Source organism: Nerophis ophidion, linkage group LG04, assembly GCF_033978795.1.
Source record: "Nerophis ophidion isolate RoL-2023_Sa linkage group LG04, RoL_Noph_v1.0, whole genome shotgun sequence".
In the NCBI taxonomy this organism is placed as follows: domain Eukaryota; kingdom Metazoa; phylum Chordata; class Actinopteri; order Syngnathiformes; family Syngnathidae; genus Nerophis; species Nerophis ophidion.
In genome coordinates, this window is record NC_084614.1 from 9,546,988 (window position 1) to 9,570,073 (window position 23,086).

General features: G+C 39.4%; 1 protein-coding gene across 5 annotated transcripts in view; it reads right to left on the reverse strand.

Moving 5' to 3' along the window:
* The window catches only part of ctnnal1 (catenin (cadherin-associated protein), alpha-like 1), a 105,010-nt gene that overhangs the window by 28,697 nt on the left and 53,227 nt on the right, over positions 1-23,086 (reverse strand). For 4 of the 5 annotated variants that reach the window (XR_009806395.1, XR_009806394.1, XM_061896990.1 and 1 more), the window contains exons 2-3: positions 12,263-12,452; positions 3,275-3,435 (exon numbers count right to left, since the gene is read on the reverse strand). Coding sequence is in view for 3 of the 5 variants with exons in the window: in XM_061896990.1 (XP_061752974.1) it covers positions 3,275-3,435; positions 12,263-12,452 (351 nt within the window). In the remaining 2 variants the exon portion in view is untranslated. The remainder of the gene's footprint in view (positions 1-3,274; positions 3,436-12,262; positions 12,453-23,086) is intronic. The other variant, XM_061896991.1, reaches the window with a different exon arrangement.

Here is a 23,086-nt window from a genome sequence, read left to right on the forward strand (position 1 = left end):
ATATACATATAATATTCATTTGATGTATTATATTAGAATTATTTTTTCATGAACAGAACTAAATATGAAATATATGTTTCAGAAATACAATAATACATATTTAATCATTCTAATAATGAATTAATTAAATGTATTTATTTCTTTTAGTTTAAATATGTAATATATTTAAATTAGTATTTAAAAAAAATAAAACAAATAACATAAATATTTTTATTTAGAAAAAAAATGTATAATGATAAATTAAAGAAAATTGATTTATTTTATTATTAATAATGTAAATTAAATTAATACCTTCATTTGATGTATCATATTTTTTTCATAAATATAACTAAATATTAATTATTTGTTCATTATTATTCAAATTAATATTTAATCATTATAATAATGAATTAATCAAATATTTTTTTCATTTAGCTTAAATAAATAATATATTTAATTTAGCATTATGAAAAATATAATTAACAAATATTTTTATTTACAAAATAATAACTAATAATGATAAATCAAACAAAATATATTTAATGTATTAATATTATTAATGTAAATTATATAAATATATTTATTTGCTGTATATTAAAATTATTTTTTTAAATAAATATAACTAAATATTCATTATGTTTTCACATATATTGAAATTAATATTTCATATTTATAATAATTAATTAAATAAATATCTATTTTCTACCGCTTATTCCCTTTTGGGGTCGTGGGGGGCGCTGGCGCCTATCTCAGCTAAAATTGGGCGGAAGGCGGTGTACACCCTGGACAAGTCGCCACCTCATCGCACATTAAATAAATATGTTCATTTGAAAAAATAATGTATTTAATTTAGTATTATAGACAGTATAATGCTAAATTTTATTTTATTTAGAAAATAAAACTAATAATGATGAATTAAAGAAAATAGATGTAATATATTATCATTAATGTTTTTAATAAAAGCAGTAAATTAAATAAATATAATATTATAATATTTAATATTCATCTAAATGCATAACTAAATCCATTTAATTTGACGCCAGGGTCCTTACTTGATCAAAGAGAGAGCTATGTTTTGCTTTCCAGTTTCTCATGCATCCCAAATCATTATTTAAATATGAACTTTAACTTGTAAGGAGTTGTCAAACACTTATTGCACTTTAGTTTGAGAACAATGTTGAATATATGACACACTTCTCCTGTGTGGTGACCTAAAGGGACTTGAGCCAGGATGTTGTCCAAAAATAAAAGCTGCAAATGAAGCATCTCTTAGGTGCTGTGTTGTTGTTTTTTGTCACAAAGCTGCACAGTCAGAGAGCGCTGGCTAACACAGCAGCTTTTGCGCGCACACACACACACAACACGACAACACTACACAACACAACACGACACGACACAGAGAGGTCGGATGTAATTGTGTTTGCTGCTAATGGAGGACAGACAGACGAAGAAAAGCGAGCTTCCCAGTCGTGATTAATCTGCGTCCTCATCGCACCGTCTGTCTTCTTCACAGCCGGCACATCTTTGTCGCGGATAAAAAGCTGCAGGTCACTTTTTAATTAGATAAATAAATATTCTTGACAACATCCATTTTTGTTTCTCCAGCAACCTACAACTATACATTCTATATTCAAACAAATGCATCATTAAAATGAGGATTTCACTTCACGAGGCGAGAATATTAACGTACACACACACACACACACACACGCACACACACACACACACACATAAATATATACATATATATTATATATACATATAAACATATGTATACATGCGTATGTATGTATATATCTACAGATATATATACATATATACTTATATAAACATACACATGTATATATAAGTATATATTTGGGTTTATACCAAAATGGATACATGGATGATACAGCAGAGGATTTGGAGAATGTCATGTGGTCAGATGAAATCAAAATAGAACTTTTTGGTATAAACTCAACTCGTGGTGTTTGGAGGAAGAAGAATACTGAGTTGCATCCCAAGATCACCATACCTACTGTGAAGCATGGGGGTGAAAACATCATGCTTTGGGGCTGTTTTTCTGCTAAGGGGACAGGACGATTGATCCGTGTTAAGGAAAGAATGAAAACCTCCTTCCATCAGTGAGAGCTTTGAATGGTTGACCAAATACTTATTTTCCACCATAATTTACAAATAAATTCTTTAAAATTCCTACAATGTGAATTCCTGGATTTCACATTCTGTCTCTCACAGTTGAAGTGTACCTATGATGAAAATTACAGACCTCTGTCATCATTTTAAGTGGGAAAACTTGCACAATCGCTGGCTGACTAAATACTTTTTTGCCCCACTGTATATACACACATATGAACACATATATACATACATAAATGTATGTATATATATATACATAGATATATAGACATACATATATATACATTCATTCAAACATACATATATATACACATACATACATACATATATACATACATACATACATATATACATACACATACATATACATGTATATATACATACATACATACATACATACATATAGACATATACATGTATATATACATACATACATATACATACATACATATAGACATATACATGTATATATACATACATACATACATACATATATACATACATACACGCACATACATACATAGATACATGCATACATATATATATACATACATACATATACATATATATACATACATATACATACATACATATATACTTACATATACATATATATATACATATATATACATACATATGCATATATATACATACATATACACATATATATATACATACACATATATGTATATATACATGTATATATGTATATAATATATATATATGTGTATATATATGTATATATATATGTATATATATATATATATATACATATATATATATACAGATAAATATATATCTATCTATATATATATACATATGTATATATGTATGTATGTGTATATATATATATATATATATATATATATATATATATATATACATATATATACATATATATATCCAATGCAAAACGGTCCCATGTGATTGTAATGTGTTAGATAAGCGCAGATAAAATAAGCAATACAGGACCAAAATAATATTTTTGTATAGCTATCCAATGTAATGTAATGATTACAAAATAACCTAACAGATTGAATATTTCAATTAATATTCTTTTATACATGCGTTATTATAATGTTATGAGGAAATGCAGCTTGGAATGTTTGAAAAAAAGTCAACTAAAGAATCAGTGCAGAGAATGTTTAGTGCGTCACACCTTGTTGCGCGAGGTGACGATCTGCTTGATGACGATGCGGTCGGCCAGCACCAGGACTTTGGTGACGGAGGACAGCAGCAGGCGGGCGGCCTTCACCATGCCCGCGCGGTCGCTGAACACCGTCACCGGCCCCACCTCCGTCAGCTGGGCGATGGCGTCCCCTGCGTGCACACGGGTTGGGAGAATAAACACTAGACCAGGGGTGCCCACACTTTTTCTGCAGGCGAGCTACTTTTCAATTGACCAACTCGAGGGGGATATACCTCATTTATATATATCATTTATATTTATTTATTTATGAAAGAGACATTTTTGTAAACAAGTTAAATGTGTTTAATGATAATACAAGCATGTGTAACACATATAGATGTCTTTCTTTCACAAAGACAAGAATATAAGTTGGTGTATTACCTGATTCTGATGACTTGCATTGATTGGAATCAGACAGTAATGATGAAAACGCCCACATTTTCAAATAGAGGAGAAAAAAAGTTGTCCTTTCTGTACAATACCACATGAAAGTGGTTGGTTTTTGGCATCTAATTCATCCAGCTTCCATACACTTTACTAGAAAAACATTGGCGGCAAATTCCGTAGCTTGCTTGATTGACATTCACGGCACCCGAGGGTCTTGTGAGATGACGCTGGCTGCTGCCAGTTCATTATTATGAAAAAATGACAGAGAGGAAGGCGAGAAACACTTTTTATTTCAACAGACTTTCGCGCCGTCCCTTCCGTCAAAACTCTAAAGTCTGACTGCACATTTCCTATCTTCACAATAAAAGCCCTGCTTCATGCTGCCTGCGCTAACAAAATAAGAGTCTCGGAAAGCTGGCGTGCACAAGTGATGTGCACGCCAGCTTTCTGAGGGATCGCTTGTGCGCGCCAGTTTTCCGAGACTCTGTATTTAGTTAGCGCAGGCAGCATGAGGCAGGGCTTTTATTGTGAAGATAGGAAATGTGCAGTCGGCCTTTAGAGTTTTGACGGAAGCTACGGCGCCAGAGTCTGTTGAAATAAAAAGTGTTTCTCGCCTTCCTCTCGGTCATATTTTCATAATAATGAACTGGCAGCAGCCAGCGTCATCTCACAAGACCCTCCTGTACCGTGAATGTCATTTAAGTGACGTCTTGGTGAAGATTGATGATCACTAATTTTTAGGTCTATTTTTTTTAAAAGCCTGGCTGGAGATCGACTGACACACCCCCCGCGGTCGACGTAATGGGCACCCCTGCACCAGACTCTGACTGACTTGTAATTTCTCCCACCGCTCAGTGCGCTCCATCATAAAGACAGACTGTACCTCCATGTTGAGCTGAAATGACAAGCATGTGTGTTGCCCCCCAAAAACATGGCTGCCATCAAGCAACTACAAGTCTAGAAGTCTTTCATCATCTGTCTTAGGAGTACTTTCAATTGATATTGCAGTTCTTATCTTATTTATGTAATACTTCTAAGCTAGCAGGTCTTATATATATATATATATTTACAAACCCTGTTTCGATATGAGTTGGGAAATTGTGTTCGATGTAAATATAAACAGAATACAATGATTTGCAAATCCTTTTCAAGCCATATACAGTTGAATATGCTACAAAGACAACATATTTGATGTTCAAACTCATAACCATGTTTTGGTTTTTTTTTGCAAATAATCATTAACTTTAGAATTTGATGCCAGCAGCACGTGACAAAGAAGTTGGGAAAGGTGGCAATAAATACTGATAAAGTCGAGGAATGCTCATCAAACACTTATTTGGAACATATTAATTGGGAACAGGTGGGTGCCATGATTGGGTATAAAAGCAGCTTCCATGAAATGCTAAGTCATTCACAAACAAGGATGGGGTGAGGGTCACCAATTTGTAAGCAAATTGTCGAACAGTTTTAGAACAACATTTCTCAACGCGCTATTGCAAGGAATTTAGGGATTTTACCATCTATGGTCCGTAAAATCATCAAAAAGGTTCAGATAATCTGGAGAAATCCCTGCACGTAAGCAATGATATTACGGACCTTCGATCCCTCAGGCGGTACCGCATCAAAAACCGACATCAGTGTGTAAAGGATATCGCCACATGGGCTCAGGAACACTTCAGAAAACCACTGTCACTACATACAGTTGGTCGCTACATCTGTAAGTGCAAGTTAAAACTCTACTATGCAAAGCCAAACCCATTTATCAACAGCACCCAGAAACGCCGCCAGCTTTGTTGAGCCTGAGCTAAGATGGACTGATGGAAAGTGGAAAAGTGTCCTGTGGTCTGACAAGTCCACATTTCCAATTATATTTGGAAACTGTGGACGTGGTGTCCTCCGGACCAAAGAGGAAAAAACCCATCCGGATTGTTACAGGCGCAAAGTTGAAAAGCCAGCATCTGTGATGGTATGGGGGTGTATTAGTGGCCAAGGCATGGCAAACTTACACATCTGTGAAGGCACCATTAATGCTGAATGGTCCATACAGGTTTTGGGGCAACATATGTTGTCATTCAAACAACGTTATCATGGACGCCCCTGTTTATTTCAGCAAGACAAGTGTTACAACAGCGTGGCTTCGTAGTAAAAGAGTGCAGGTACTTTCCTTGCCCGCCTGCAGTCCAGACCTGTCTCCCATGGAAAATGTGTGGCGCATTATGAAGCGCAAAATACGACAGCGGAGACCCCGGACTGTTGAACGACTGAAGCTCTACAAAAAACAAGAATGGGAAATAATTCCACTTGCAAAGCTTCAACAATTAGTTTCCTCAGTTCCCAAACGTTTACTGAGTGTTGTTAAAAGAAAAGGTGATGTAATATAGTGGTGAACATGCCCTTTCCCAACTACTTTGGCACGTGTTGCAGCCATGAAATTCTAAGTTAATGATTATTGGCCCAAAAAAAATAAAGTTTATGAGTTTGAACATCAAATATGTTGTCTTTGTAGCATATTCAACTGAATATGGGTTGAAAAGGATTTGCAAATCATTGTATTCCGTTTATATTTACATCGAACACAATTTCCCAACTAATATGGAAACGGGGTTTGTAAGCTAGCAGGTCTTAGTTGATCTGCCGTTTCTTTTCTTTTTCTTCTATGTCCCACTCTCCCTTGTGGAGGGGGTCCGGTCCGATCCGGTGGCCATGTACTGCTTGCCTGTGTATCGGCTGGGGACATCTCTGCGCTGCTGATCCGCCTCCGCTTGGGATGGTTTCCTGCTGGCTCCGCTGTGAACGGGACTCTCGCTGCTGTGTTGGATCCGCTTTGGACTGGACTCTCGCGACTGTGTTGGATCCATTATGGATTGAACTTTCACAGTATCATGTTGGACCCGCTCGACATCCATTGCTTTCCTCCTCTCCAAGGTTCTCATGGTCATCATTGTCACCGACGTCCCACTGGGTGTGAGTTTTCCTTGCCCTTATGTGGGCCTACCGAGGATGTCGTAGTGGTTTGTGCAGCCCTTTGAGACACTAGTGATTTAGGGCTATATAAGTAAACATTGATTGATTGATACTACATGTCTACTAACATGTCTTATATATGTGGTACATGTATACTAAAATGTCTTATATATGTGGTACATGTATACTAACAGGTATTAAAAATGTATCACAGGTGCGCTAGAATGTCTCAATCATCATTTTTAGCACAACCTCCAGGGGGCGCCACTAATTGACACGAGAAGGAAAACGTGTGTGTCGCTCGTCCCTTCCTGGCATTGTCCCAACACTTTTGTCCACGTGCTTAATGTTGTTGTGTGTGCCAAAGTAGAAATGTCCCCGGGCCCGGCCAGGGTGGCGATGAGGGTTCTCGGGATTAGACGGGGAAACAATAGCACGCTGCACGCCACACGGTTGAGACGGCGCGGCGCCATCACGGCTTTATTCAGGAAGGGGGCGAAGTGGTTAATACCCGGCGGTGGAGGAGGACGGAGGTAAAGTCTCTCAGAGAGAGTCCAAGACCACACGTCCGTCCGATACTTTGACTTTAATCAAGCAGGCGGCGTTCCTTAATGACATCAAAAAGGCGGGCCCACCAGCGCCGCCTTAACGAGACGCCACTCGTCACGGGAGCAGCTGAGGATCCGAGCGGGCATGTCTGAGGACCACCTGTCCACGTCTGCCAGGAAGACCACTTCGACGGCCTGTTCTCGCTCGGAGCGTACCTGAAGGCAACGCGATAAGTCGAGGACAACAAGCGAGGGTTCCTTTAGGGCGGTCTCCACTGACCCTTACAAGGTCTCGGACTCTGACCCTGGTGGGTCCATGTGGGTCCGATTGGACACTGTCCAGAGTTAAGTACATATCTCCAAATTACAAGAAGTAATTATGAGTTTGAACATAGTGATTCTATTTCTTTACATGCCCCTAAAGCTGACCAACACGCCGGACTGTAGTCAGTTGGAAGCGTGTCTTAATGAAATTAAACAATGGATGTCCGCTAACTTTTTGCAACTTAATGCCAAAAAAACGGAAATGCTGATTATCGGTCCTGCTAGACACCGAACTCTATTTAATAATACAACTCTAACATTTGACAACCAAATAATAAAACAAGGTGACTCTGTAAAAAATCTGGGTATTATCTTCGACCCAACTCTCTCCTTTGAGTCACACATTAAAAGCGTTACTAAAACGGCCTTCTTTCATCTCCGTAATATCGCTAAAATTCGCTCCATTTTGTCCACTAAAGACGCCGAGATCATTATCCATGCGTTTGTTACGTCTCGTCTCGATTACTGTAACGTATTATTTTCGGGTCTCCCAATGTCTAGCATTAAAAGATTACAGTTGGTACAAAATGCGGCTGCTAGACTTTTGACAAGAACAAGAAAGTTTGATCATATTACGCCTGTACTGGCTCACCTGCACTGGCTTCCTGTGCACTTAAGATGTGACTTTAAGGTTTTACTACTTACGTATAAAATACTACACGGTCTAGCTCCAGCCTATCTTGCCGATTGTATTGTACCATATGTCCCGGCAAGAAATCTGCGTTCAAAGGACTCCGGCTTGTTAGTGATTCCCAAAGCCCAAAAAAAGTCTGCGGGCTATAGAGCGTTTTCATTTCGGGCTCCAGTACTCTGGAATGCCCTCCCGGTAACAGTTCGAGATGCTACCTCAGTAGAAGCATTTAAGTCTCATCTTAAAACTTATCTGTATACTCTAGCCTTTAAATAGACCTCCTTTTTAGACCAGTTGATCTGCCGCTTCTTTTCTTTCTCCTATGTCCCCCCCTCCCTTGTGGAGGGGGTCCGGTCCGATGACCATGGATGAAGTACTGACTGTCCAGAGTCGAGACCCAGGATGGACCGCTCGTCGGGACCCAGGATGGACCGCTCGCCTGTATCGGTTGGGGACATCTCTACGCTGCTGATCCGCTTGAGATGGTTTCCTGTGGACGGGACTCTCACTGCTGTCTTGGAGCCACTATGGATTGAACTTTCACAGTATCATGTTAGACCCGCTCGACATCCATTGCTTTCGGTCCCCTAGAGGGGGGGGGTTGCCCACATCTGAGGTCCTCTCCAAGGTTTCTCATAGTCAGCATTGTCGCTGGCGTCCCACTGAATGTGAATTCTCCCTGCCCACTGGGTGTGAGTTTTCCTTGCCCTTTTGTGGGTTCTTCCGAGGATGTTGTAGTCGTAATGATTTGTGCAGTCCTTTGAGACATTTGTGATTTGGGGCTATATAAATAAACATTGATTGATTGATTGATTGAAGAAGTGGCAAATACACAATAAAGTTAATAATAATAAAAAAGCCTTGCCTGTGCCGGAAGTAGCAGACGATGTGCGCGTGACGTCACGGGTTGTGGGGCTCCTCACATCTGAACATTGTTTACAATCATGGCCACCAGCAGCTAGAGCGATTCGGACCGAGAAAGCGACGATTTCCCCGTTAATTTGAGCCAGGATGAAATATTTGGGGATGAGGAAAGTGAGAGTGAAGGACTAGATGTTATTAGACACATTTACTAGTGTAGCCGAGTGTCCTGGGTTCGCCTATACAGTGTACTTATATAATAAAATAATAAACGGGAGACATTAGGGCAGGTCCGGTAGCCACCAATTCTTTAATGTGAACTCCTTTACACCTCTCTCTCCACAACCACACACCCTACGTCACACCCCCACAGCAACTCCTCCTCCTCCTCATACTCTCTGTTAACCTGGGACACCCTAAACTGTTTGTTACACTAGGATCATTCTGGAAAATCCCTTATCTGCTTATTGTGTTACTAGTGTTTTAGTGAGATTATACTGTCGTACCTGAAAGCCGGAGGGGTGTGGCCACGGGTGTGGTGACCGCCAGTGTCTCGAGGGAAGCCACGTTTCTCGACGAGGCAAGGCAGCTGGACTGAGATCCCCCCCCACGGTGGGAGGAGGCAAGAGAAACTGCAGCTGCAGGAAGAACGACGCAAACTCTCCGCTCATGTCTACGGTAAGAGCCGACTTATTGCCACCATTTTCTCACCGAAACCTGCCGGTTGACATGTGGTCGGGAACCTTGTTTGCTTGACCGCTCTGTTCCATAGTAAAGCTTCACCGTCATCTTTAGGGAATGTAAACAAGGAAACACCGGCTGTGTTTGTGTTGCTAAAGGCGGCCGCAATACACCGCTTCCCACCTACATCTTTCTTCTTTGACGTCTCCATTATTCATTGAACAAATTGGAAAAGATTGCAATGTTAATATTTCATCATTGATGTATAAACTATCAGACTGCAGGGTCGGTAGTAGTGGTTTTCAGTAGGCCTTTAAGTACATATCTCAAACTTACCATGGCAAAAACATGTTACACAACTCTGCAACCAATGCAACACAATGTTGTGAAACAGTACATATTAACTAGGGGACTCTAGGAATCAAACCTAAACATAATTAGGAAGCTAGCTTCTTCTAGCAAGCAGTGGCTTTTAAAAGTCAGCGCTTTTTTGCATGAAAGACTTTTAAACATATCTTGAAATTTACAAGCGTAAACGTCTCTTTTTCAAGTGTGAACTGTTCAAAAAGAAGTGGCAAATATATGAAGGAACAGAAACTCCAGAGGTCTTGTCGAGGATTGATGTTCCTTCTTTTGAATTGTTTTCCTTACTCATTTTATTTTTATTTTTTCTTCACGCTATGCCCTTCTTTTGTCGGACCGAAAATATCAACATAAAATAAACATGACACATTAATAACGTCCGTTGTGTATTTTTATATTAAAAAAATACGTAAGACTAAATAAAATAGAAGGTTTTGTGTTTAATACATTCGATAGCATTCTAGCAAGCTAACTTAAACGTGCCAACGTTTTCATCGAATTTTACACTTTGTTTTTTTTCTATTTCCTCAGCCTTAGGGGACACTCGTTACCAGCTTAAAAGGTTGCTAACATGCTAACATTAGCTTGCTAACTTTGTGAGCTGGTTTTGCAACCGTTCACCCCAGAGTCATATAATTGGGTATGTGGCACTTGTCCTCTGTTAGCATGCAAACAATAGCATGCTAGCAAGCTAACTTAAGCGTGCTGACTTTTTCATCGAATTTTACACCTTGTTTTTCTCTATTTCCGCAGCCTTAGTTGACCCTTGGTACCAGCTTAAAAGCTTGCTAACTTTGTGAGCTGGTTTTGCAACCGTTCACCCCAGAGTCATATAATTGGGTATGTGGCACTTGTCATCTGCTAGCATGCAAACGATAGCATGCTAACAAGCTAACTTAAGCGTGCTAACTTTTTCATCGAATTTTACACTTTGTTTTTTTTCTATTTCTGCAGCCTTATGGTCATATAACTTGGTATTGGACACATGCTGACTGTTATGCTATCGTTGGCACACATGCTAAGTGTTAGCATTGTTATGTAAACGTGCTGCTGTTTTAGGTAAGCTCTATGGCTCTATTTGTACAGTGGCGCCTAAAAGTCACGGAATCAGACACCCGGTACCAGCTTAAAAGGACGGTCTGGGGCACAGCCAGTACCAGCTTAAATGGACGGTCTGGGGCACAGCCAATACCATCTTAAAAGGACGGTCTGGGGCACACCCAGTACCAGTTTAAAAGGACGGTCTGGGGCACAACCAGTACCAGCTTAAAAGGACGGTCTGGGGCACAGCCAGTACCAGCTTAAAAGGACGGTCTGGGGAACAGCCAGTACCATCTTAAAAGGACGGTCTGGGGCACAGCCAGTACCAGTTTAAAAGGACGGTCTGGGGCACAGCCAGTGCCAGCTTAAATGGACGGTCTGGGGCACAGCCAATACCATCTTAAAAGGACGGTCTGGGGCACAGCCAGTACCATCTTAAAAGGACGGTCTGGGACACAGCCAGTACCACCCTAAAAGGACGGTCTGGGGCACAGCCAGTACCAGCTTAAAAGGACGGTCTGGGGCACACCCAGTACCAGCTTAAAAGGACGGTCTGGGGCACACCCAGTACCACCCTAAAAGGACGGTCTGGGGCACAGCCAGTACCAGCTTAAAAGGACGGTCTGGGGCACAACCAGTACCAGCTTAAAAGGACGGTCTGGGGCACAGCCAGTACCAGCTTAAATGGACGGTCTGGGGCACAGCCAATACCATCTTAAAAGGACGGTCTGGGGCACCCCCAGTACCACCCTAAAAGGACGGTCTGGGGCACACCCAGTACCACCCTAAAAGGACGGTCTGGGGCACAGCCAGTACCAGCTTAAATGGACGGTCTGGGGCACAGCCAGTACCAGTTTAAAAGGACGGTCTGGGGCACACCCAGTACCAGCTTAAAAGGACGGTCTGGGGCACACCCAGTACCACCCTAAAAGGACGGTCTGGGGCACAGCCAGTACCAGCTTAAAAGGACGGTCTGGGACACAGCCAGTACCAGTATAAAAGGACGGTCTGGGGCACAGCCAGTACCAGTTTAAAAGGACGGTCTGGGGCACAGCCAGTACCAGCTTAAAAGGACGGTCTGGGGCACAGCCAGACTGTTTACATGAACTGATGACCAAGTAAAAATCATGACACTGAATTGATTTGAACATTTCCTACCGGCTCTGCGGGCTTCGAAGCAGGCGTGTCCCATCTCATCTTTCAGCTCGTGGTTCTCGGCGGCGATGGCTTCCCCGACGGCCACGAAGCGCCCGACGGCCGCGTTGACCGCCTGGCCCACGCGGTGGACGGCCACTAGGGTGCGCTCCGACTTTTTAGGCCGGTCCTTGTGGTTGACGAGCGTGGTGATCTTCAGAAAAAGAAGGATTTTAAAGTCCAGCGGTGCTCTTATCTATTATGTACGTCCACTGCCAATTATCTTTTATTCATTATTGATCACTTCCACGCTCCCCTGTTGCTGAGAGCAGCAGGTGGCGCTATTTCAAAGCTCCCCATAGTTGCAGTTGGGCTGACATGCAGGTCAACCAATCAGATCACTGATCCCGCCCCCCACATCTTTGATTGACAGATTTTAATGTTCTCTTACCTAACAGTCTATAAGGCCAAGACAAATATTAATAATAATACAAATATATTAAAAATCAATGTATATGATTAAACATGTATCAATTAAGTAGTATTAAAAAAACATATTTAAATATAACAATAATATAAACATATATCAAGACACTCAAAAATGAGAAAAAATTAAAACAGGAGTCAAGCAACATAAAAAGCATTAAACAGTTTAAAAAAGGTGATTCTTAAGCAGGCTTCCACCAAATCAACACAAATATCAATAATTAACTAAATATTACATTTTTAGAAAATCACAAAATGTGCGAAAAATGACATTAAATATATAAAGCGGTCATTAAAATAATATATTATGCGTAAAAATAAATAATTATATTAACTATTTAAGGTAATATTTCACTTTAATAGTTTAAAAATTAGATTTCTCTGCTCACATTTATTTTTTCCCTGCGAGTCATAAAAAGCTAAAAAAAAATCGAGGAAAAAAATGTCATGAAATAAAAAGCCAAAGTATTACTAAAAATATAAATATATTTTTTAAAAGATTATTATTACTTTAATCCATTAAAAAAAAGGTTTTCATTCAAAATAAATTCGTATTTTAACGCCCCATTTAATGACAAACACATACCTTGTAAAATAAAATAGCACAAAAGTCATAAATAGCTAAAAAAAAATTGATTTGAGGAAAAAATGTCATGCATTAATAAGCCAAAAAAATCACTAAAAATATACAAATATTTTTTAAAGATTATTATTATTTTCATTCATAAAATACGTTTTTTATTTAAAATTAATCCATATTTTAATAAACCATTTAATGAGAAATACATACATTGTTGTAAAATAAAATAACACAAAAACATGAACATGTTATTGTTTTCACTAATTAATTTTTTAATGAGATGTTTATACACATCGGGAAAAAAAATCATAAAATAAGCGAATGGCCATTGAAATTAATATTATGCCTGAAATAATAATAAAAAAAAAACAATCAACAATTTAAAATTGTTATAATCATTCCAGCTTCATACTAACATTACATGTTAACATCATGCTATGTTAGCAGCATTATCATAGCTATCTTAGCTACCTGCTAACATTATATTTTAACATTCTGCTACGTTAGCAACATTAGCATAACTATATGAGCTTCATACTAACATTACATTTTAACATCATGCTATGTTAGCAGCATTAGCAGAGCTCTCTTAGCTACAAGCTAACATTACATTTTAACATTCCGCTAGGTTAGCAACATTAGCATAACTATATGAGGTCCATACTAAAATTTCGTTTTAACATCATAGCATAGCTATCTTAGTGACATGCTAACATTACATTTTAACATCATGCTATGTTAGCAGCATTAGCATAGCTATCTTAGCAACATGCTAACATTACATTTTAACATCCTGCTTGGTTAGCAACATTAGCACAACTATATGAGCTTCATACTAACATTACATTTTAACATCATGCTATGTTAGCAGCATTAGCATAGCTAACTTAGCTACCTGCTAACATTACATTTTAACATCCCGCTACGTTAGCAACATTAGCATAACATCATGCTATGTTAGCAGCATTAGCAGAGCTCTCTTAGCTACAAGCTAACATTACATTTTAACATTCCGCTAGGTTAGCAACATTAGCATAACTATATGAGGTCCATACTAAAATTTCATTTTAACATCATAGCATAGCTATCTTAGTGACATGCTAACATTACATTTTAACATCATGCTTGGTTAGCAACATTAGCATAACTATATGAGCTTCATACTAACATTACATTTTAACATCATGCTATGTTAGCAGCATTAGCATAGCTATCTTAGCTACCTGCTAACATTACATTTTAACATCCCACTACGTTAGCAACATTAGCATAACTATATGAGCTTCATACTAACATTGCATTTTAACATCATGCTATGTTAGCAGCATTAGCAGAGCTCTCTTAGCTACAAGCTAACATTACATTTTAACATTCCGCTAAGTTAGCAACATTAGCATAACTATATGAGGTCCATACTAAAATTTCATTTTAACATCATAGCATAGCTATCTTAGCTACCTGCTAACATTACATTTTAACATTCCGCTAGGTTAGCAACATTAGCACAACTATATGAGTTTCATACTACCATTTCATGTTAACATCATGCTATGTTAGCAGCATTAGCATAGCTATCTTAGCGACATGCCAACATTACATTTTAACATCCTGCTTGGTTAGCAACATTAGCACAACTATATGAGCTTCATACTAACATTACATGCTAACATCATGCTATGTTAGCAGCATTAGCATAACTATCTTAGCTACATGCTAAAATTTTACATTCCGCTAGGTTAGCAACATTAGCATAACTATCTTAGCTTCATACTAACATTACATTTTAACATCATGCTATGTTAGCAGCATTAGGATAGCTATCTTAGCTACCTGCTAACATTACAATTTAACATCCTGTTAGGTTAGCAACATTAGCACAACTATATGAGCTTCATACTAACATTTCATGTTAACATCATGCTATGTTAGCAGCATTAGCATAGCAATTTTTCCTTCATGATGTCATGAAAATCATCTTTTTTAATCCACCAAGCCATCCATTTCCTACCGCTTGTCCCTTTTTTGATGTACTAAAAAGTGCTGCACACACACACTGAGGAAGTGAAGTTAGCTGCTTTAAAAAGTTTTGCCCCCTTTAGCAGACTTCTTGTGCATTCCTGCCAGCATCACAACACCAATAACAATGAGTGCCAAGGAGCCTCCAGCCCCCAAAAACCTCAAAACAGAATCCGTCCAGTTTTTCTTTCTGCAGTCCGCCTCGTCAGCAATGCTGCCATGCTGGCTGCTAGTCAGTCAGCACGGGGACATGAAGATGGTCAAAATGCACAGAAAATTGACACCCGATCCCTTTTCTAAGTGACGACTTTCTGATATTACTTAAAAGTTTACTGAAATGAGATGTTCTTATTCAAACGGGGATAGCAGGTCCATTCTATGTGTCATACTTCATCATTTCGCGATATTGCCATATTTTTGCCGAAAGGATTTAGTAGAGAACATCCACGATAAAGTTGGCAACTTTTGGTCGCTAATAAAAAAGCCTTGCCTGTACCGGAAGTAGCAGACGATGTGCGCGTGACGTCACGGGTTGTGGAGCTCCTCACATCTGAACATTGTTTACAATCATGGCCACCAGCAGCGAGAGCGATTCAGACCGAGAAAGCGACGATTTCCCCATTAATTTGAGCGAGAATGAAAGATTCGTGGATGAGGAAAGTTAGAGTGAAGGACTAGAAAAAATAAATAAAAGAAAGGCAAGGGCAGTGAGAGCTATTCAGATGTTATTAGACACATTTACTAGGATAATTCTGGAAAATACCTTATCTGCCTATTGTGTTACTAGTGTTTTAGTGATATTATATGGTACCTGAAAGTCGGAGGGGTGTGGTGACCACCAGTGTCTCTGGTGGGAGGAGGTAATAGTCTGCAGCTGCTCCGCTCATAACTACGGTAAGAGTCGACTTATTAACACAACACGGGTTGTGGAGCTCCTCACATCTGAACATTGTTTACAATCATGGCCACCAGCAGCGAGAGCGATTCGGACCGAGGAAGCGACGATTTCCCCATTAATTTGAGCGAGGATGAAAGATTCATGGATGAGGACAGTGAGAGTGAAGGATTAGGGGGAAAAAAAGAAAAAAAAAAGGCGAGGGCAGTGAGAGCGATTCAGATGTTATTAGACACATTTACTAGGATAATTCTGGAAAATACCTTATCTGTCTATTGTGTTACTAGTGTTTTAGTGAGATTATAAGGTACCTGAAAGTCGGAGTTGTGTGGCCACGGGTGAGGTGACCACCAGTGTCTCTGGTGGGAGGAGGTAATAGTCTGCAGCTGCTCCGCTCATAACTACGGTAAGAGTCGACTTATTAACACAACACGGGTTGTGGAGCTCCTCACATCTGAATATTGTTTACAATCATGGCCACCAGCAGCGGGAGCGATTCGGACCGAGAAAGCGACGATTTCCCCATTAATTTGAACCAGGATGAAAGATTCATGGATGAGGAAAGTTAGAGTGAAGGACTAGAAAAAAAAGAAAAGAAAGGCGAGGGCAGTGAGAGCTATTCAGATGTTATTAGACACATTTACTAAGATAATTCTGCAAAATACGTTATCTGCCTATTGTGTTACTAGTGTTTTAGTGAGATTATAAGGTACCTGAAAGTCGGAGTGGTGTGGCCACGGGTGAGGTGACCACCAGTGTCTCTGGTGGGAGGAGGTAATAGTCTGCAGCTGCTCCGCTCATAACTACAGTAAGAGTCAACTTATTAACACAACACGGGTTGTGGAGCTCCTCACATCTGAACATTGTTTACAATCATGGCCACCAGCAGCGACAGCAATTCGGACCGAGAAAGCGACGATTTCCCCATTAATTTGAGCGAGGATGAAAGATCTGTGGATGAGGAAAGTTAGAGTGAAGCACTAAAAAAAAAAAAAAAAGCAACGGCTCCGGGTGGCGGCAGTGGTAGCGTTTCAGATGTAATTAGACACATTTACTAGGATAATTCTGGAAAATCCCTTATCTGATTATTGTGTTACTAGTGTTTTAGTGAGATTCTAAAGTCATACCTGAAAGTCGGGTGGCTGCGGTGAACGCCAGTGTCTTAGAGAGAAGCCAATGTAGGAGCCAAGATTACAGCTGCCTTTTTGAGCTGCAGAAGGAGGAGGTATAATCCACTGATGTCTCCAGTAAGAGTCGACTCAATATCACAATTTTGCCATCCAAAAACTTGCTGGTTGACTTAGAAACATGTTAGCTTGACCGCTCTGTGTCAAATTTCCACAACAAAGAAATACCAACGGTTTAAAGGAGGAGAAAACACGAAAAAAATTAAAATTAAATTTTGGAACATAGTGTATCTTCAATGTTGACTCTTTAAAATTCAAAATTCAACCCCAAAAAATTGTCGAGAAAAACTAGCTAATTTGAATCTGTTTGAAAAAATAAAAATAAAAATTTATGGAACATCATTAGTAATTTTTCCTGATTAAGATTAATTTTACAATTTTGATGACATGTTTTAAATAGGTTAAAATCCAATCTGCACTTTGCCAGAATATATAACAAATTGGACCAAGCTATATTTCTAACAAAGACAAATCATTATTTCTTCTAGATTTTCCGGAACAAAAATTTTAAAAGAAATTCAAAAGACTTTGTATTAAGATTTAAATTTGATTCTAGATTTGCCAGAATTATTTTTTGGGGAATTTTAATCATAATAAGTTTGAAGAAATATTTCACAAATATTCTTCGTCGAAAAAACAGAAGCTATATTTTGATACTTCTGACATGGACTGAGCAGAGGTTTCCAAGTAGCACCATAAGGCCACCATTGAAATGCAGTAGCGTAGTTGTCCTAAGCATTCAGTAAAAACAAGATTTTATTTACCAAGCATAGGTAATATTTTTTACACACAGTTTGAACAGTAACACTATGTTTGAATATAGGAAAATTAAACACTGTGCTTTTTTTGATTAGTGGGCGTAGCAATAGGACCGAGGAGGAGCTGCTAAAAATATGACTTCGAACCAAAATGTCTGACTTCCTGTTTGCTTGTGAACATGTTGGGGCTTCCTGTTTGCTTGTGAACATTTTGGGACTTCCTGTTTGCTGGTGAACATGTTGGGACTTCCTGTTTGCTGGTGAACATGTTGGGACTTCCTGTTTGCTGGTGAACATGTTGGGACTTCCTGTTTGCTGGTGAACATGTTGGGACTTCCTGTTTGCTGGTGAACATTTTGGGACTTCCTGTTTGCTAGTGAAGATGTTGGGACTTCCTGTTTGCTTGTGAACATGTTGGGGCTTCCTGTTTGCTTGTGAACATGTAGGGACTTCCTGTTTGCTGGTGAACATGTTGGGACTTCCTGTTTGCTTGTGAAGATGTTGGGACTTCCTGTTTGCTTGTGAAGATGTTGGGACTTCCTGTTTGCTGGTGAAGATGTTGGGGCTTCCTGTTTGCTTGTGAACATGTTGGGACTTCCTGTTTGCTGGTGAACATGTTGGGACTTCCTGTTTGCTGGTGAACATGTTGGGACTTCCTGTTTGCTGGTGAACATGTTGGGACTTCCTGTTTGCTTGTGAAGATGTTGGGGCTTCCTGTTTGCTGGTGAAGATGTTGGGACTTCCTGTTTGCTGGTGAACATGTTGGGACTTCCTGTTTGCTGGTGAAGATGTTGGGACTTCCTGTTTGCTGGTGAAGATGTTGGGACTTCCTGTTTGCTTGTGAAGATGTTGGGACTTCCTGTTTGCTTGTGAAGATTTTGGGACTTCCTGTTTGCTTGTGAAGATTTTGGGACTTCCTGTTTGCTTGTAAAGATGTATGGACTTCTTAGTGTGTGTGTGGTGGTGACGGAGATAAAGCGGGGGAGCGTCAGTGTAAATCAGACAAGAAGAAAAGCTGCAAACATTCTCCTCCGCCCCCTAAGGACAAGGGAGGGGTTTGACGGCGTGAGAAAATCAGGCGACACAGACTTTCCCCGTGTGAGGTCATGTGATCGCGGCCAAAAATCAAGAGCGAGCGTCTTTGTGCCTCATGTCGCCACAGGCTGGGAATGTACTCCTGGGCAACGTTAGCGCTTACACGCCAGACCTCATGGCTCTCTGGAATATTTAAGGGCTCACAGTTAGCTCTGTTTCGCATGCGGGACGGCACACTGGAGAGTGTAACGTAGACAACGTAACGTAAACAACCCAACATGGACAACGTAACACGGACAACGTAACATGGACAATGTAACATGGACAACAAAACGTAGACAATGTAACATAGACATCGTAATAGACAATGTAACATAGACAACATAACAGACAATATAACATGGACAACGTAATGTAGACAACGTAACAAAGCCAGCATAACGCGGACAACGTAACAGACAATGCAACATGGAAAACGTAACATGGACAACAAAACATAGACAATGTAACATAGACTTTGTAATAGACAACGTAACATAAACAACGTAACATAAACAACGTAACATAGACAACGTAACATAGACAACGTAACATAGACAACGTAACATAGACAACGTAACAAGGACAACGTAACAGGCAATGCAACATAAACAACGTAACACGGACAACGTAACATGGACAATGTAACATGGACAACAAAACGTAGACAATGTAACATAGACATCGTAATAGACAACGTAACATAGACAACATAAACAAAGACAACATAACAGACAATATAACATGGACAAAGTGATGTAGACAACGTAATGTAGACAACGTAACATAGCCAGCATAACGCGGACAACGTAACAGACAATGCAACATGGACAACGTAACATGGACAACGTAGCGTAGACAACAAAACGTAGACAATGTAACATAGACTTTGTAATAGACAACGTAACATAGACAACGTAATATAGCCAGTGTAACGAGGACAATGTAACAGACAATGCAACATAAACAACGTAACCTGGACAACGTAGCGTAGACAAGATATTGTACAAAATCTAACATAGACAACGTAACAGACAATGCAACATAGACAGCGTAACATAGACAACGTAACAAAGACAACGTAACACAGACGTTACATAGCCAGCGTAACACAGACAACGTAATGTGGACAACGTAACAAAAAATGCAACATAGTCAACGTAATACACAACGTAACATAGACAACATTAAAAAAAAACTAACACGGACAATGTAACATGGACAACATAACAGACAATGTAACATAAACATAGCATAGACATGGTACCGTAGACAACGTAACATAGGCAGCGTAACAAAAACAACGTAACGCAGACGTTACATAGCCAGCGTAACACAGACAACATAATGTGGACAACATAACAAAAAATGCAACAAAGACAACGTAACATGGACAACATAACAGACAATATAACAGACAACGTAACATAAACATAGCATAGACATGGTACCGTAGACAACGTAACATAAACATAGCATAGACATAGTATCGTAGACAACGTAACATAAACATAGCATTGACAAGGTAACATAGACAACCTAACATAAACATAGCATTGACAAGGTAACATAGACAACCTAACATAAACATAGCATTGACAAGGTAACATAGACAACGTAACATAGACATAGCATAGACATAGTATCGTAGACAACGTAACATAAACATAGCATTGACAAGGTAACATAGACAAGGTAACATAGACAACGTAACATAAACGTAGCACAGACAAGGTACCATAGAGAACAAAGCGCTAACGTGAAGTCAACTATGTGACATAAACAATGAAACGCTAACAAAGTGACGTCAGCTATGTGACGTAAACAACGTGACGTAAACAACGTGACGTAAACAACGTGACGTAAACAACGTGACGTAAACAACGTGACGTAACCAACGTGACGTAACCAACTTGGGATAAACAACGTGACATAAACAACTTGAGGTAAACAACTTAACGTGTACGATGTGAACAACGTGTAAATTACATTTGTAATGTGAATGATGTTTAATATTATTACAGTCTTCTCTGCTGCCAGCAACTTGAGGGTTTCAGGTTCGATTCCCAATCACAGCCGTTGTGTCCTTGGGCGAGACACTTTCCCCACCTGCTCCCACTGCCCCCCACACTGTGTAGATGCAGCCTAAAAGATGTAGATCATGGGTTTCACTTTGAGTCTCTGGAGAAAAAGCGCTATATAATTCCCTTCCTTTCACTTTGCATGGAAGGTGACGGGGGGGGACAAGTGGGCAGCTTGGAAGCAGCGTCACCCGACAGGTCAAACTCCTTGCGGCTGTGTGCCTCGCTCACCTGACCCTCTAAGCCAGGACCGGGCGAGGGGCCAACGTTGGATAGCGAGGGGCCCCAGGGGGACGCTCACCTGATCTGACAGTTGGCTCTAACCTTCACTCCGGGGACAAAACAAAGTCTACTTGGTCCTACCAGGCACTTGTAAAAACTACCTCCAGGTAATCTTGCAATTTTCAATGCCAACAAAGAAATCGACTCTAAAAAAAAAAGTCCAATAAGACTCCTCTTTTCCACACATGCACTAGCTTGATGCTAACATACATTGGCTTTGCTAAAGACATGCTACTGATAAGCATTAGCCATTTTACATGGAGATTCCAACACCTCCAAATGTAGGGAAAACCACAACTTGGATGCACGCTGGTGTCTACTAAGTACAATACTGTATTAACACTTTTTAGGGCGCAACAATAGACTAAAATCAACAAAGACTGAGAAACCCACCATAAATACCATCTTTCCTGGACTATGTGTCGCTATTGTTTTCCTACGCTTTAAACCACGCATCTTATAAAATGGTGCAAACAATTTATGGGCTTTTCTTACGCTTACGGCCATAATGTTTGGTGTTCAACAAATAGTTTTCATATGGCACTATCTTTTGGACATGTTCGCAAGTTGAACGTCTACAGTATTTACTTCTGTTTAGTGCCTTGAGCCGTGTTTACAAGGTAAAAATGTAGCATGCTAACATTTAGCATGTATAAAGGACCAAGTTGTATAGACTCTGGGGTATATAGCTGAAAAATCGGCAAATATGCTAATATTAACATACTTGCATGCTAAAATTTAACATGTGTAAAGTACCAAGTTATATAGACTCTGAGGTGTATTGTTGCAAAATTGTCTGAAAAAGGTACCATGCCAACATTTAGCATCTGTAATGTACCAAGTTAAATAGACTCTGAGGTGTATTGTTGCAAAATTGTCTGAAAAAGGTACCATGCTAACATTTTGCATCTGTAATGTACCAAGTTATATAGACGGTGAAGTGTATTGCTGAAAAATTGGCTAAAAAATGTAACATGCTAATATTTAGCATGTGTAAGGTAGGAAGTTATATAGACTCTGGAGGTGTATAGCTGCAAAATTGGCTAAAAAAGTTAGCACGCTAATGTTATCATAGTTGCATGCTAACATTTAGCATGTGTAAAGTACCATGTAGTATAGACTGTGAGGTGTACGGCTGCAAAATTGGCTAAAAAAGTTAGCACACTAATGTTATCATACTTGCATGCTAACATTTCGCATGTGTAAAGTACCAAGTTATATAGACTCTGAAGTGTATTGCTGCAAAATTGGCTAAAAAAGCTAGCATGCTAATATTAACTTGCTTGCATGCTAACATTTAGCATGTGTAAAGTACCATGTTATATAAACTCTGAGTTGTACGACGGCAAAAATGGCTAAAAAAGTTAACATGCTAATATCAAAATGCTTGCATGCTAACATTTAGCATGTGTAAAGTGCCATGTTAAATAGACTCTGAGGTGTATTGCTGCAAAATTGGCTAAAGAAGTTAGCATGTTAATGTTATCAT